Raw genomic sequence first — 16,777 nt, forward strand, 5'->3', positions numbered from 1 at the left:
TCTTTTAAATAGTTACTGGCTGACCAAGGTGTAGTTTTCCGTCTATACAAAGAACCAAGAAAAACACATACCTCAAGGCATGGACTTTTTAATAAAACAAATAAAATAAATCACCTGTCAATCATACATAGTTTCTCTCGTCTACTAGAGCATGTAAATCTTTTATAGGTTCTTTTGTCTCTTAAAAAGCATTTGGGAAATTTTCTTGGTTGACGACTGTATTTGAGCATGTATTTACTGGCACTGAAATAACATGATTTTGGTGTATCGTCATCATGTTGAGGAAAAATCTTGACAATAACAGGCTATAATATTTACTAAGCCTTAAGAAGCTACAGACACACTCCTGACAGACAGCCGCGCTTTCACCCAAGGAGCACCTTGACTTTAGAGCCCATTTTTATCCTCCAGGCTTAATTAAACTCCAGGAGCCACAACAGCTTTAAAAAGTCCACATCCAGGCAGTTGACAAACACCTTTTATTACCTCGTGAAAGACAATTAAAAGCGTCTGTCACCCTGTAGCGCTGCAGATAATTGGTTTGCCCCGAAACTCAGCCGGCAAAACTGATTGCCGGATAATTCCCCCTCAGCTGGAGAGGAGCGACGCCGCGAGAGAGACAGCCGACATCGATGAAAGACCGAGGGTGAAGTCGATCTGTCCTTCAGAAATATAATCTGTCACGCAAACTCTGCCCTGGCATTTCATTTTTTGGTTTGACGGAGTAAAGAAATGAGCAGGCAGGTGGCCCAAACTTTCAAGAACACCATGTGTTCAGACTTTGCCTCACTGGTATGAATCAATTAAACATATGAAGCAATAGCAGCACAACATAAATCAGTGTGTGTGTGTGTGTGTGTGTGTGTGTGTGTGTGTGTGTGTGTGTGTGTGTGTGTGTGTGTGTGTGTGTGTGTGTGTGTGTGTGTGTGTGTGTGTGTGTGTGTGTGTGTGTGTGTGTGTGTGTGTGTGTGTGTGTGTGTGTGTGTGTGTGTGTTCTTATTTTTCATTATGATGCTCCACATTCTAAAACAAATAAACTGGCATCAACACCTTCTTGAAAAGCTGCACAATTTCACCCTAATGACATGGTAAGAAACATGTATATGATTAGCGTATTATATGTACTTGGAATTGAGTATCTCATTCTCTAATAAATTGTCTAATAAGTTGTTAAGTTGGCACGTGTGCACTTGATGCCCTACTCGCCACCACCACAGGCATTATGCATCAAGTCAAATAGTAAATCTTTATTTCTGTCCTCAGTTATTTTTCAGAACCTATACTTTTGTACTTGAGTAAAAAAGTTTCACCTGTTCCTTGACTTTCACCAGCCTCTGCCAGAAGTGCATTACTTGCATAACAAATGTGGAAAAACCAGCACAATGCAATATAAATAACTAGATGCAGTAAACAAGGGGGGGGGAAACAGCAACAAGGGAAAAGGTTGTTGTTGGATGTGGCGCCTGTCTCAAATGCAAGGTGGTTTACTTCAAGGGTTTTCCCAACAAACAGTGTAACCTCTGTGAGAAAGCTCTTTTGAACTCGTGCCACTTGTTTAGTCGAAGTTGCTCTGTGTTCATAGTCGTGTTTCTCAGCCATTTGTTTCGATCCTTACGTTTAAAAGTCAGGCTACAACTTTGAGAGATTTTCAAGTAAAAGCAGAAGGTACATTTTCAGTTCTTCTGCTGTGATGAGAACATAGGGTCAAACATGTTTTGATCAATTCTCAAAAAAAAACTAAGAAAAAAGAAGACATTTGAGCTCATTAAGATCTAAACTGACTTGATGTAGGTCTGCTTAACCTGAGCAGCATTAGCTTTATTAAGAAATTTTAGATTACTCTTTCACGTGGATATTTTTTCCATGGAAATAAAAAAATGAGTGCAGTTCAGAAGCTCTTCTGTTTTTTAATAGAATATAGATTTTTTTTCCTGCAAATTCTGAGGGGAATTGTGATATAATTTTAGTTTTTCCCCCAAAGGAACATGTGTTCATCCACATAAAATATCTACATATCAAAAAACCGAAGGGCAGAAGTGTATTTTTGAGGAAGCTTCCGCTGCAATATCTGCAGTGTGTGTTTGGAGAGAGATGAGGACAAAAATAATTAACAACTGAGTCACAGTTTCTACGACTTCAAAAACATTTAAGAGTAATAATGTGCAAAGACTCCCACCACAGCCCGTCTTTGCAGTGATGAAAGAAGAGAAATGTCATCAATCAGCAGGATCTGCATGGAAATCTCCGAAAGCGCTTGATATGTAAAATCCTGGAGGTGGTATTGAATCTGTGCCAAAAAACATGATGGATGTTGTTGTTTCTGCTGCTGTCTGCTGTGCTGTGAATAAATTGATATCTAGGCTGATTCTTGTTTGTGTGTTGTTTTTTTTTCCAGGGACAGAGAGAAAGCAGAAGGAACATCTCGTCATTGATCGTCTGTTTGTTTTTAGTTCATTATAAGAAATAAAATGCTCGTTAAACAATCAGACAGCAGAGACTAAGCAAAAAGCCTGGTTCATAAAGTCTTCTCCAGGGTATTTTTGACCAAATTCCGCCTGCAGATTCTTCTTTAAGTTTCAATGATGATATTTGTGTATATATATATATATATATATATATATATTTAAAAAAATAAATTAAAAAAATAGATCACCCGAAATGGTGTACAATTTCAGCACTCAAGGCAAAATTTGATTTGTTTTATGTGATACTTTGTTTCTGGAGTGTAATACAAGGGCTTTAGCTCCACATTGGAAATATTTTGGTAATAAATGGCTGTTGTCAGAGGAATTCCCAACGAGGGTTAGGGTTAGAGAATCTTTAATAAGGAATTTCTTCTTTTCTTCTCCTTTCATACCATGATCAAAATATGACCGACTTTGCAAGATGTAAGAAACAAGTAAAACACCTATATCACATACCCGTATCTAAACAATTACCGTGTTTTTTCCCGATATTTTAGTGCTTGTTTCAGTTCACTGCTATTCATTTTAAAGAGAAATAGATGCACAATTTATTGATCGATATTTTAGTGCTTGTTTCAGTTCACTGCTATTCATTTTAAAGAGAAATAGATGCACAATTTACCAAGCATGGTCACCTGCCCAGTGAAGGGTTAAGGTTTTCACTATTCAGCTCCCTGCGTTCTCTCTTGGCAGTGAGCAGACGCTCGCCCAAACAATGATTCAAGATGTCAGAGTTTAGCTCGAGAGGAGAGGATAAAGCTCCATCCCCACCTCCTTGTTTTCTCCAACCTCTCAGAGACGAGTTGGAGGCTGCCAGCGGACTGGACTGTATCCTGATCATCATCTGCTATGGATGAGAGCTCCAGCTAAACAGCCGGGGTGTAAATTGTAAACGGCATAGATGGGCCATCAATATTCATCTGCAGCTTTGTTAATGTCGGCGTCGCTGCTGAATTTTTAATGGCGCCTGTTACGCTTTCCCCAAGTATATGTGTCGTGTTTGAGCTTTTCTGGCACACTCGTCTGAGCATGCTCCATCAGGCGAGAGGCCCGGGACTCTGAAAGGCTCTCCCATCAGGCCAGCATTTAAAAGCCGCACAGCGGGCCAAATTATACAGTATGATTTCATTTATGTTGGCGGAGGCGAGCGAACTCTGTCCTGGCCGACCGTCCCAGAGTAAAACCCGACACTGCTGCAGCTGAGGCAACTTTATCCTTCACTAAATGAAAAAGTTTCTTCGTGTCCTGTCGGGAAACAGCCACCAGCTATTAACTACAAACTATCTGTACTCCCGTGCTTCAACAACTGCTTCACATTTACTCTGGTGATATGTTTTCAGGTGACGTTACAGCAAAAATAACTCAGACGCCGAGTTTGGTTTATAACTTTTTTCACTTCATAACACCACACTGTATGTGTTCGCCCAGGCATCCAGCCAAGACATGCCATTCTATGAGATTTATCGCAAAAAACTGCAGCTGTGTAACTAAACAGTGAAACAGCAGAGCCTGAAAAATCCTCTGAAATTATCCTGCTTTGTCATCTTATTTATTCTTCTGTCAGAGAAACAAACTGCTCATGAGTCATTGGTTTTAAACTCTGTGCTGCTTCTGTTAACAAGAAACTAATGTGGATATATTTATAGTGTGTGTGTGTGTGTGTGTGTGTGTGTGTGTGTGTGTGTGTGTGTGTGTGTGTGTGTGTGTGTGTGTGTGTGTGTGTGTGTGTGTGTGTGTGTGTGTGTGTGTGTGTGTGTGTGTGTGTGTGTGTGTGTGTGTGTGTGTGTGTGTGTGTGTGTGTGCATGCGTGAATTATCTGTCCACATTTCTATGCTGCATGCATTTATTCTTGTACATTTGTTATTCTCGTCTCTCCCGAAAAAAACCCAACACAAAACAGCGAACAACACCCAGCATCCCAAACAGGCTACAATGTGAGTTCAGCTAAATGTTCACAGGCTGAATTGGTAAAAATTTGGAATTCGAGATGCATTTTGAGCAAATCCTTAAAAATAAAGATTGATGCCGGTTTAAAACCTCAACTTTCATCGACTTTGAATTCAATCAGTCAGCTTGGACCATCACTGTCATAAATATGGAGCAGAATGAGCCGACCTCCACATAACCTTGGTCTTCATGATAGAAGTCATAACCAAATGTAGACACTCTTCAAGGACAAAAAGCTAATTAGGTTTAAAAAAAAAAATTTACTTATGGTTTCAAAAACGTGTTCAATTACCCTACAATACATCATGTTACAATATATGCCACATCACATTTTGTCATGCTTTTGCGCATTTACACGTTATATCCAGCCATATGCCATGATGCATCATATCACATAACACCAATTTAAACCAAGCCACACATTTGTTCATTTTTGATGCTGTGCATGTCTCAAACCATCCTCTGGGTCAAGTTCCTGGCTTTGCTTCTATCATCTATCTAAACTTGTTATTCAATATTTCTTTTGCCTTTTTTTTTTATGTCTTGCCAACATTATTACTATGATCGTCATGAATCCCAGCTTCAGTCTTTACCCCAGAGGGATCAGAGTAAGAAATGAATTCCCGCCTTTGTCACATGTACATAGTTGAAAAATAAGATTTGTCATCTGTATTTAACCCATACCAGAGGAACAATAACTGCAGCAGTTTGCTCAAACAACTCACAGTGCTTGCAATTAGAGTGAGGACAAGCGAGAGCATTAACTTTACACACCAAAGTCTCACACTTTTTTTTATAAATGACTGTCCAGATACAAGCTTGCTTCATTGATGGCATTGGTTTTCCTCATTACAGTAAAAGGGAAGCCCTGGTTTGTAAAAAAAAAAAAAAAAAAAAAACATCCCAGAGAATTCAGTATTTAGAATAAGTACTGTGTTTCCAGAGATTGATAGGATTTCTCAACTAGTTAAAGTAAATTTTGAAGCGGGGAAATACCAGCAGGAATACCCTCAGGTTTGAGATCCAATTTTGCTTTACATGAGATGGACTAAGAAATCAAAAGTGGGAAAAGAATGAGATGCTCAGATCTCAAAATCCAGGATTCAGCAACTAATTTACACTTGAAACACTTGGACAAGGATTTTATAGCAGGGGATGTGGAGGGGTTTGTTTTTTTGTTTTTTTTTTAGCTTCAAGAGCAGAGCGGGCCCACCAGCAGATTTGAACCACATGAGCAGATACAACGGAGTCTGCTGAACATATGTGCCACCTCAAAAACAAAATGAAATGGTCCAAAATTAAACGCCGGGCATGTCGGGCATTCGCAGTCGTATATAATCGCCACACTCGTTTGTCTCATTTGTTCTCACTGGGTTTCCTTGAGGATCAGCACGAGTGCAGGACAGGACGTCGATATCACCTCTTTCCTGTTGACGACTTCAGTCTGAGCACTTCGGACATTTCACCGATAGCACATGAAGCAGATGTCAGCATGTGGCCGTGTCTGCTGACGTTTGTTAAACACATCAGTAATAATTCATGCTCTGTGAACCCCAAGACAATTATTCTGATTTAAAAAAAAAAAAAAAAAGACTCAGTGGGTCGACACCTGAGGTCTGAAAACCTCTTAAGGGGGCTCAGTCCGCTCTGAATTAATTATTTTGCACGTCAAAGAAATCTGTAATAATTCAATTACTAGAATTATAAGCATTGTCTGCCAGCATTCAGCTTTTTTATAATTTTAGATGGCAAATCAGAACCCGAGCAGGAGGTCCATAATGTTTCTTCCTGTCAAACTGGGTTGAGTTTCAGGGGGAAAGAAATTGAGAACTGTGGACTTAATTCCATACTTATTTATATCTATAATGTCAGTCTTTTCCAAAGGAAAACTGCATGAACTGTGTTCCAACCAATGGTCATGATAATGATTGTGTGTGAAAGATGATTGGAGCTAGAAATCACATTGAAGCCTATTTTCGGTAGCCAGACCACCAAATGAGGATTAATCCATCATGTTTCCTAACAAATACATTTTGTATTTCATGCAAAATGTTTTCAATGTTTTTTTGTTTTTTTTATTAAGTTGGAACCAAAGGGGGGTTTTTTTCCATTAATTGCAGGTTTAGTACCATGATGGTCCATTTACCAGGTTTTTACTAAATATTTTCCATCATGGGATTCATGAATAGTATGACAATATGCAACACAGTCAGCGCCATCTCTCTGCCACATTCCCGACACAAATCAAAATGTTTTCAGCTTAAGTTATTGGAAAAGATCCAAGGCTGAGCTTCCCATGGCCCCCCGAGGAGCCAGTCGACGTTGGGATCGCTCTGTCTCTTCTTTCCCACACACCGTGTTGTGCGTTGCAGACATAACACCAGTGAAGAGCGCCTCGCTGCAAATGCCTGATGTTTCTCCAGGGCTGTATTTTCCCCTTCAAACCTCCCTGAACACAGCAGCCGGCTGCTTCTGACAAAGTGCCAAAAGCCATTTTATTTCTCCCGCAACAATGAAAGCCTTCTTTCCTTATTTTCTTTGACAAATAGCAGTTTTTAATGCAGAGCAGTCAGTCATTATATAATATCAGGACTCGGCACCGTGTGGCGCAGGTTAATGCCATGCACGCAGCAAATTAGACTTTCTGTGCTGAAAAAACAAAAAGTTGCAATCAAGGTGCTTTGTCTGCTCAGTGACTTGGAACATTTTTCTTTCACCTCGGCAGAACATGACATTGTGCTCTGATGAGGAAAACGCTCAGTTTCTCAATGTAAACAGCATAAGTGGCGTAAGTGAGGGCAATTCAGCAGCTCTTTAATAAAACATGACTGAGGCGAGTTATTCAAAACGCTCTGGAGTGACAGCTAACACTCATTTACACGACTGCTGTTCTTTTCCTTTTAATATTTAATAATAGAGGAGGAACAGTAGAACAGCAAAATGAGTTTATGAATATTACATATTGATGCAGCAGAATGCAAACATGATAGCGAATAGCACTGTGTGATCCCCGTCAGAGCAGATTACAGTAAGTGAAAGTGATACGCTGATAGATGCTTATGATACACTCGCTGCAGATACAGGTGTCAGCGATATGTTTGGAGGAATGCGGAGGGGTTTTTAAAGCAAACAGAAATGTTTTAGACGCCTGTTCTCTCTTAATGAAACTTATATTAGAAAATGACATGAATTATTATAAAATGTTATTATATCCAACATCAAAATCTGATTAGAAATAAATGAATGAATACATAATTGCAACAGTTAAATACACAGACAGGCATTATTATAGTTGGAAAAAACTTCCATATTTACATTTTATCAAATGTTTTCAGGCCGTTTATGGTCTGGATATTCACTGCCATACCTGTGTAACATCACCTGCAGAGGCCCAACCTGTTATTTCTGGCCTTGATGCTCTGTTATAAAAACTACCATCTCATTAGAAAGGTTCAAATGAGAATGCCAACAGACACTCAATAACCTAAATTAGAGATCATCAACCTTTTCGAACCTGATTGCTACTTCAGGTACCATGTGCCACTTGCTGCAAACTGCCTGAATAGTTTGTTTAAAACCATGTTGTTTGCACGGTTCTCTTGAGTTTGCATTATGGGTTGCTCACCAGCTCAATGTTTGCTACCAGCAGCCAGCTACCCTTGATCTAATTATTTATTGACTTTCACAGAAGTGCATTACCAGTGATAACTTAAAGAAAAAACTTAATTTCAAAAATAGTGGAGATGATTCTAGTTTAAAGATGGATTTACTGCACGATAAATACAGACGTGGCAGGCCACCACCACACATCAGTCAGTCTGGCTTGTTTTTTTTGTAAATGTTGGTGCCATTTTCAGTTCACAGACTGTTAAATGCATTCAGCAGTGAATATACATGTGGTTGGTGGGTTTTCTTTCATAAAATTAACGATCGCCTAACCAGACCGACAGAGTCCCTGTGGAGGTTACTGGAGCTTGAATTGCAGCATTGATGAAATGCAACAGAAAACTTGGTCCACAGCCATCACAAGTCTGAACAGAACCACTGAGGTAAAGATGATATTAGATTGTACGTTTCACAAAAAGCTATTCCGGATTGTTCTTGACATTTTTAATAAAGAGTCAATTTTTACAATGTATTTGTACATCTTTACACTAAAACAAAAGGGAACCATTTGGAGTCGTCTTAATAGGTTTTATTCCATCATTTTATAGCTCCATTTTAGTGGAGTTCAGACAGAACAGCACAAGGCCCCTGAACCAGAATGAGTTTGATAAGTCTGTGCTCAGCAATCAAGACAATGAGCTCCATCTGGACTTGCCTCCTGACTATGGAAGTAAAACTGTGCCATCAGATTCTGAATTCGAATTTCTAACTCTGAATTTTTTCACCATCGAAATCAGACTTTGAATTTGAAAAGCTGTCTAAAACATCTAAAAATATTCAGTGTGTAAAAATTCAATGTGTCTAAAAATTCATCTGCAAAAAAAAATTCGGCTGCAAAAAAAATTCGGCTGCAAAAAAAAATTCGGCTGTAAAAAAAATTCGGCTGCAAAAAAAATTCGGCTGCAAAAAAAATTCGGCTGCAAAACAGCCAGAATATCTGTGCCATCAGGACGATGCAATCGATACCTGTCTCATTCACCCAACATCCAATCAAGGGAAGCTTTGTTGGTCACGTGACAAGTGCAACACTGGGCAGGAGCGCCCAGGATTTTCAATCAGCCATGGAGGCCAGCGGTAGTGACGGCGCTTCGGTGAGTATTTGCCATTTATGTCTGTAAATCACACATTGCAAATCACCAGAAGTTATGAAGCAACATATGTGGCGAACTTTTAATGATGTGTGAAAATGTTTTCAAAGAAATTACATTTACTGTATGCAATGTTTTACATGCAGAAAATAGTTAAATTGTCTCCTGTTTGATTTTTTTTTAATGTCCATTGAATACTCTAATCTGCGAAATGCTTGTTATGGCAAAAACATTTTTTAACAAACATAACCAGGTCATTGACGGTGGTGCTAGAAACACTATTGCAGGGGGAGGGAACCCGCGCTCCGGAGGCATGTGGCTCTTCGGTAACGTCTTCAGTAATGTTTTGGATAATATTGTTTTCAAAGCATGGAGTTATTAGTATGCAGAATGAAACATTTTTGTATACTGCTTGTTTCATGTTACTTTATTACATATTTCAATTAAAATTGTCTCCATTTGTAGGGCCTGGATATTCCTGACATTGACTGGAAAAACAGTGGACTTCCTTATGATGATCACTCGAGCATCGTTGTTCCACACACAGGATGCCCACTGACTGATGGACAAATGGCAGCTTTAAGAGCTGCAGTTCACCCAAGAGCTGCTCCAGTGCTTTGGCAGTGACATTTACATTGCTTCTGTTCAATTTTGTGAGCAATTCCTTCATGTCTGAAGGAATTAATCAGAGAATCAGCTCTGAGTTTTGTATGTTGTAGCTTGAGTGTTGTAACAATGTAACAAAGACTTTCAATTGTGTAATATGGAAATAAAATCAGTGTCCACTTTATAAGTTGAATACTTGGAACATTGCATATGTCAAACTAGAGTAAGAAGGGCAAGGAATCTCACAGTGCATGGTTCAGAGAATCGGTGGGTTGCTGTTCAACAAATGCAACAATTCAGTCAAGTCTTGGAAGTGGGATCTATGCAGTCAAATTTATTTGAACAATTAACAAACATCAACACTAGTTACTTTGGACAAACAAGAAATTCAACCGTTCTCATTTCTTAAATTTGGATTGTATAAATGAAAAACTTATCCAGACATCCAGAGCTCTCAAACATGTAATTTAGGCTTGGAAACATGAACTTTTCACTTTACCTAAATACAGGCCCAATATAGTAACTCACACAAGACCAAATCCCGTATGGCAAGTGGCAATGCATGCCAGGATGTCGTTTTTAAAAGAATTGTAGTCCGTATAATGTCCTGGGATGCACAAGGTCTCAAAGCAGGTGGAGGCCGTGGGGTGTTTGCCACTGATGATTTGGATGGTGAGACTTTGTGGCAGAACCTCCCATCCAGTCCAGAGCTTGACCAGGTCATTTAATTCACTTGCAGCTGCTATAGAGTAGAGTAAAATAGATTATGATCACGTGTACTCTGCGCACACTCAGACATTGGTAGCATGAGGAGGCCTTAAACCTACCATTGGCTATGAACTGTCCTACATAGCTCGACGTGCAGCATTTTGCTTGAATTGAGCAATCGTCCTCATCATCACTGTCATCTTGAGGCCATGTGATCCGCTGAAGAAGAACCTGCATTGAAAAAATAGCATGATAATAACTGATCATTTATCTAGAAACTAGAACTTCAAAGATAGTTTTAAACAACTGAATATTACTGGACTTTAATTGAAGTGACATAGTTTGATTAGCAGAAAAGATGACACTTAAACTGTGGTGTATACATACATTATCAAGACCTAACAACTAAATAAAACATTTCCATCAGCAAACATAAATTCAGATATGCTCATTCAATATGCCTTTAAGATATCATTTTTTGTTCAGGTTTTGTATTTCCTAAAATTATTTATTTAATATCTTAAAAACAAAGGCAGTACAACCCACCACCAATGCAGATTGACACAATTTTTGTTCATAATCATTTTATTATATCTTACAAAGTAAAACTGCACAAACGATACTTTTAGTCAGCACAAACCAGGACCAACGCAGCACAAACCACTTGACTATTTTCAGCTCACGTTATGTTTGTTAAAAAATGTTTTTGCCAGAACAAGCACTGCGCAGATTAGAGTATTCAATGGACATTAAAAAAAAATCAAACAGGAGACAATTTAACTATTTTCTGCATGTAAAACATTGCATACAGTAAATGTAATTTCTTTGAAAACATTTTCACACATCATTAAAAGTTCGCCACATATGTTGCTTCATAACTTCTGGTGATTTGCAATGTGTGGTTTACAGACATAAATGGCAAATACTCACCGAAGCGCCGTCACTACCGCTGGCCTCCATGGCTGATTGAAAATCCTGGGCGCTCCTGCCCAGTGTTGCACTTGTCACGTGACCAACAAAGCTTCCCTTGATTGGATGTTGGGTGAATGAGACAGGTATCGATTGCATCGTCCTGATGGCACAGATATTCTGGCTGTTTTGCAGCCGAATTTTTTTTGCAGCCGAATTTTTTTTGCAGCCGAATTTTTTTTACAGCCGAATTTTTTTTTGCAGCCGAATTTTTTTTGCAGCCGATTTTTTTTTTGCAGATGAATTTTTAGACACATTGAATTTTTACACACTGAATATTTTTAGATGTTTTAGACAGCTTTTCAAATTCAAAGTCTGATTTCGATGGTAAAAAAATTCAGAGTTAGAAATTCGAATTCAGAATCTGATGGCACAGTTTTACTTCCATACCTGACCACTGAGAGAAATATGTGCATGCGCTGCACATGGAGTTTTACTTGCAGAACGGGAGACTTCTCTATCATGTCTATTTTTGTATGCACTTATCCCTGTGTTCTTAGAGTTATGGATTTATAGGGACAAAACATTTGATTACAGACATGATGAAAGTGACAAATGCTGATTCTTTTGATTCTAAAACAGTTACAGCAGTTTGTCTTTAACAGATGATGCACAATATAAGAAAAAAAAAAGGAGTTTTCAATGGTGAATCAACGGAATACAATTAATCAGGAGAAGTAAACCACATTGTGTTGGGTGGTGAAGTGGTTGGGACTTGTTCTTCACGGAGAGAAAATCACTGGGTTGAATCCAGGTCTCCATGTGGAGTTTGCATGCCTCACCCAGCACATGCATGGCCTTTCTATAGGTACTCTATTTTTCTCCAGTTTGAGTTTAAAGTGAATGCGAGAGATCATGCAGCCAAAGGACCAAATGAGCAGATCACAAATTGTACTTCAACCATCTGTACGATCATATCAATCCAACAGCACATCAACCACAGCCCAGTACCAACACACATTTAATTGCCATAATATTGTCCATATGATGCATATGTAATTGTAATATTTCAGTCAGCTGGAAACCAATAACGGATCACCAAAAGGCCAATTTGGACGTGAATACCTGATGACATATTAAAGCAACTGGAATTAGCCACCTCTGACACCTCGTCAAATGCAAAACTCAACGCTGCGCGCGGCGAACGGACTAAAAGTCACAAACGCATGGGATATAAGAGACAGGGGATATAATTAGAAGACCCCAGGGGGGATCCTCTTGATTTCTTCTGCAGCACCGAGGGAGCCGAGAGCTGTTCCACCAAGCATAAATACCAACAATTTGTCCGTTTGTTGCTCTTTTTTTATCAGCGTGCATGCATGGCGCGCACACCTACGACAGGCGCACGGGGAGACGCACCAACGGCAGTAGCAGCAGCAGTAGTACGAGTACCAGTTCCAGCAGCATGTCTTACCTGTACAGTCTTTGCCTTTGCCTTTGCACTCGCCGCTCTGTGGGTAATAAGACGACCGAGCCTCCGGCAGGTGGAGGAGCAGGGAGAAGAGACATGCGGACACCAGGCACCGGACCAACCCGCCGGGGCGCCCGTGACACTTCCCAGGCCCTGACAGCATGGTGAAGGGAATGACAATGGGGATGGTGATTTTGGTGACGATCCGACCTTCCAGGCGAATCAGGCGGATCTCGGTTCAGGTGAGAAGCGATGCGCACAAAGTCTGCGGCCAAGCAGGGTAGAGAGATGGGAGGGAAAACACCCGGCTCTCCCTCTCACTGTGTCCCGCTGAGGGAGAGCTCTGGCTGGGGGGGAGAAGATCCGAGCAGGGAGGGGGGGTAGTCTGTGGAGGAGGAGAGACGTGCAGGGAGAGCTCCGCGTTCCGCGTTCAGAAAGCGTCGGAGGCGGTCCGGCTTCTCCGGGGTGAAAGCAGCGGCAGCATACTCGAAATCCGTCCTTCCTCCGCACCGTAACTGCGCTCCAATCCAATGGACAGATTGATTTCAGCTCGTGCGAGCAGGCGGTCTCACACGCAGTGTTCCTGCACAGTCCCGGATCCTCGGAGGAGCGGCGGCTTCGGGCGCTCCGGCGCGGCTTTAGGGGACGACGCGGTGCGTAAAGAGAGCAGCAGCTGCAACCACAACAAAGAGATCGAGACTGAGGAGAGAGGAGAGGAGAGGACAGACAAGCCCGGTCACGTGAGAGGATGCAACACTCCCCTCCACCACCACGCCCCTAACGCACGCGCGTGTACACGCACGCTCACCTAAGACACAAAAGCAACCTGCAAAAAACAGCAAGGATGCAGTTTGGAAAGCAGACAAGAGAAGGAAGCTGTTAAAAATCAGTGTGAAACATTCAAATAGATTCACACCATGTGACAATGAATTGTTGGGTTTTTTTGGGGGGGGGGTTTTTATCTTTGTTTGCTTCAAATGATTGACAATATTAGAGAAAACAATAAGCCAATTACAAATCAAGGGCATTGAGGACAAACTTGTGCAACAAACAGCAAAGATATAAGATACCATTTCTAAAAGAAACAAAAAACTACTGCTATCAAAAGTGATGCATTTTAAGTTGTGATTTTCTCAAAATCTCTGCAGGGGAAGAGTTAGTCTCTGTTTACAATGCTTCTATTTAAATGTCCATGTTCATTTCGAATCTTTCTTCAGCAGATTTAATCCTTTCATGGTATTTTTGGGTGCTCTGGTGGCGGTCTTTTTCCTTTGTGCCGTCTCTCTCTCTCTGTGTTAACTCTGTGATGGACTGACTTTTATAGAGTGCACCTTACCTTTTCCCTAATGGTAGCCCATCCACTTACATGCTGATACTGCTTTCACATCAAAATTGACTTAAACTGTTCTCTCTAACCCTTTTCTTACTCAGAGAGAAAGGATCCACGCCTTCTTAAAGATGAGAACCATGCACCACCGGGCACAAGTGTCTCACCGTTGTCTATCACCACTTCTGGGTAACAAAAGAGAAATGAGTAGTTCAGGATTTTTTTTTGCATTGATATTAAAATTATTTGGCTTCACGTTTCTTCTCTATAATCTATTTGTGTGTCTTTGTGGTCATTTGATGTCATTGGACACCCCAAATCTCTTTTTGTGGCCTTTTATTAAGTTTGTCCATCCAAATGATTTGTATTCCTGTCTATTTCTGAGCTCTTTTTGTAGTAGGAGTCATAGTTTTGTGATAAAAATAGGGTCCCCCTGACTTCTGAAGAACTCATTCTGTGATTTGTATGAGATTAAAACTACATAAAGTAAGATTATAATGAGGAATAACAGTATTGTTATTTCTGAATCAAATCCTATTTAAAGTTTTACTCTGATCTTTTGTAACAATTTGAAGTTCATTAAAGCTTTCTCCTGTGGAAAATCTTACAAAGGAAATTATTTTAAGCTGACCGTTGAACAGAGTTTTATCAGGACTGTGTCACTGTGTGGACGATATCTGATTTGGTTATATAAACAAGACCTAACACGACTCATTAAAGTCTCTACGTTGACTAGATTAATATTTGCACAGCTCAGATTGGCTCACGGCTCGATTTTAGCTGCTGTTGGCACCTCACCAAGACGGACTAGTAGACCTATTTGGCATGCTGCCTTTCATCCAGCTGTTGTTAGTTTGTCGTCTCTCCATCACGCTCACATTTTTTTTTTTTTTTTATATGGTGGAAGCAGCAGCAGCACCAGTGTGCCCTCAACGGTGCTGTTGGACATGGTTGGTTTCATGCCGGCGGCTGCAACAGCTCTCCCGGGCGCTATCACCGTCTGCCAGACAGCAGCGTGGCACAAGCCTGTTCTAAATCACTCACAACTCTGCTGATTAGCTTCTTGGATGAGGTTAAAGACCTTGCAGCAGGTGTGGAAGGAGAGACCAGAGCGGAGATAAAGAAGTGTTCCTTGATTTACTTCATGTCAACCTGTTGCAGAGCCAAAGCTTCGAGGACAAAAAAACCTGAAAGGTTAAAATCAGCATCATCGACACGTTATAATGAGTGTAAAAGTCACGAGCAAGGCGACCAGCCTCAGCTGCTCAGCAGGTGAATGTCGAGTTGAGAATGAGGGTAACTAAACTTACTTAAACTTTCGAGAAAAATAAAGAGACATGAGGTTTTGCTTGTTCCTCGGTTGCTGTTTTCAGAGTAGTGACACTGAACAGTGGAGAAAGACAACAAATAGAAATCTCAAAAGAGAGCAAATGCAGCACAGATTCTGAGCACATTTCCGTACAACACAGAGAAATCTGTTTCGGACACACCTGTGATGGTTCTATATTTATGTCCACCTGGTTCATCTGCTTCTATTTATCCATCCTCTATACTCATTTTTCTAAGGGGTTGAAGGCGGTCACAGCTGATCAGAGATGAATGCAGGACACACCATGAAGAGGCCACCAGAAGACCACAGGGCATACAGAGTGGCAGCCAATCACACAGTCTCACATTTAATCTTATGGACAGTAACCTTAAACGCACGTCTTTATACGGGAGGAAGAAATTTGAGTGTTTGTACAAAAACCATACTGACACATGAAGAACATGCAAACTCATTGCACTCATCCCATGAAAAACAAGCGTATCGGGTTTGAATCCTTCAGCGGCAACATGAACTTTCCCCATCTGTAAACTAAGCCATCCATTCATTGCTGCTGTTATATTGCTATAACAGATAACACAACACCATCACACCAGCATAAACCCTACTATTTCACTCAAGTACATGCGGTTTTAATCATATTACTACACATTCATGAGACAAGTACAAACAAAGAGTCACAATTCATTTTTGCCCGACAGCACTGTAATCTGCTCTGCTCCGTGCATAACGTCTCACATGATGATTGTTTAGTTCTCTGCTGCTCTTTCAAATAAAACGACAACTGGATAATGTGATATTTGAACATGCTGAAAGCCCGATGACATGAGAGTCTTGAATCATTCACCCACAAACACAAAGTGTTGTTATAAACACAGCAGCACATGATGCAGAGTATTTACTCTGCATCGAGCTGTTCTGATTACAGGAAGTCACACTGTAGCTCCAGTAATATTTTTACATGAAATATAAAATGCCCAGAAGACAGTGAGCTTGTCTCTTCTTCTTCTTTTTCTCTAAACAAGGCCCTTTCTTCTTCTCGTTTCAGTCATTTTTCGTTTTTTCAATTTTCATGTTTCAAAAATCTCCACAATCTGAACACCAAACACAAACAACACAAACACGGACCGGAAATATATAATGAATGTATAAAGACTATCTACTTCATTTCCTGGCTGTAAAAACCTTGAAATGCATGTTCTTGGTGAAGAGTTTGTCTTAATTTCTTACTAAGCTTCATCAGCTTTGGTCGCCTGTTTGGGG

At 40.3% G+C, this 16,777-nt stretch overlaps 1 protein-coding gene and 1 long non-coding RNA gene across 2 annotated transcripts in view; both read right to left on the reverse strand.

Moving 5' to 3' along the window:
- Positions 1 to 13,131, reverse strand: part of tmeff1a (transmembrane protein with EGF-like and two follistatin-like domains 1a) — a gene marked incomplete at its 3' end in the record, with an annotated part of 81,149 nt that extends 68,018 nt beyond the window's left edge. Inside the window, exon 1 of the mRNA XM_080503117.1 lies at positions 12,864 to 13,131. Within this exon, the coding sequence (XP_080359243.1) occupies positions 12,864 to 13,023 (160 nt within the window). The 5' untranslated portion in view covers positions 13,024 to 13,131. The remainder of the gene's footprint in view (positions 1 to 12,863) is intronic.
- On the reverse strand, positions 10,093 to 11,628 carry LOC308135395. The gene is made up of 3 exons (XR_013936791.1): positions 11,411 to 11,628; positions 10,600 to 10,711; positions 10,093 to 10,514 (listed from the first exon to the last, which is right to left on the reverse strand). It is a non-coding gene; the product is annotated as an uncharacterized lncRNA (long non-coding RNA).
- Positions 13,132 to 16,777: the final 3,646 nt, after the last annotated feature.

The sequence above is a fragment of the Blennius ocellaris genome (genome assembly GCF_963422515.1).
Source record: "Blennius ocellaris genome assembly, chromosome: 10".
Classification (NCBI taxonomy): domain Eukaryota; kingdom Metazoa; phylum Chordata; class Actinopteri; order Blenniiformes; family Blenniidae; genus Blennius; species Blennius ocellaris.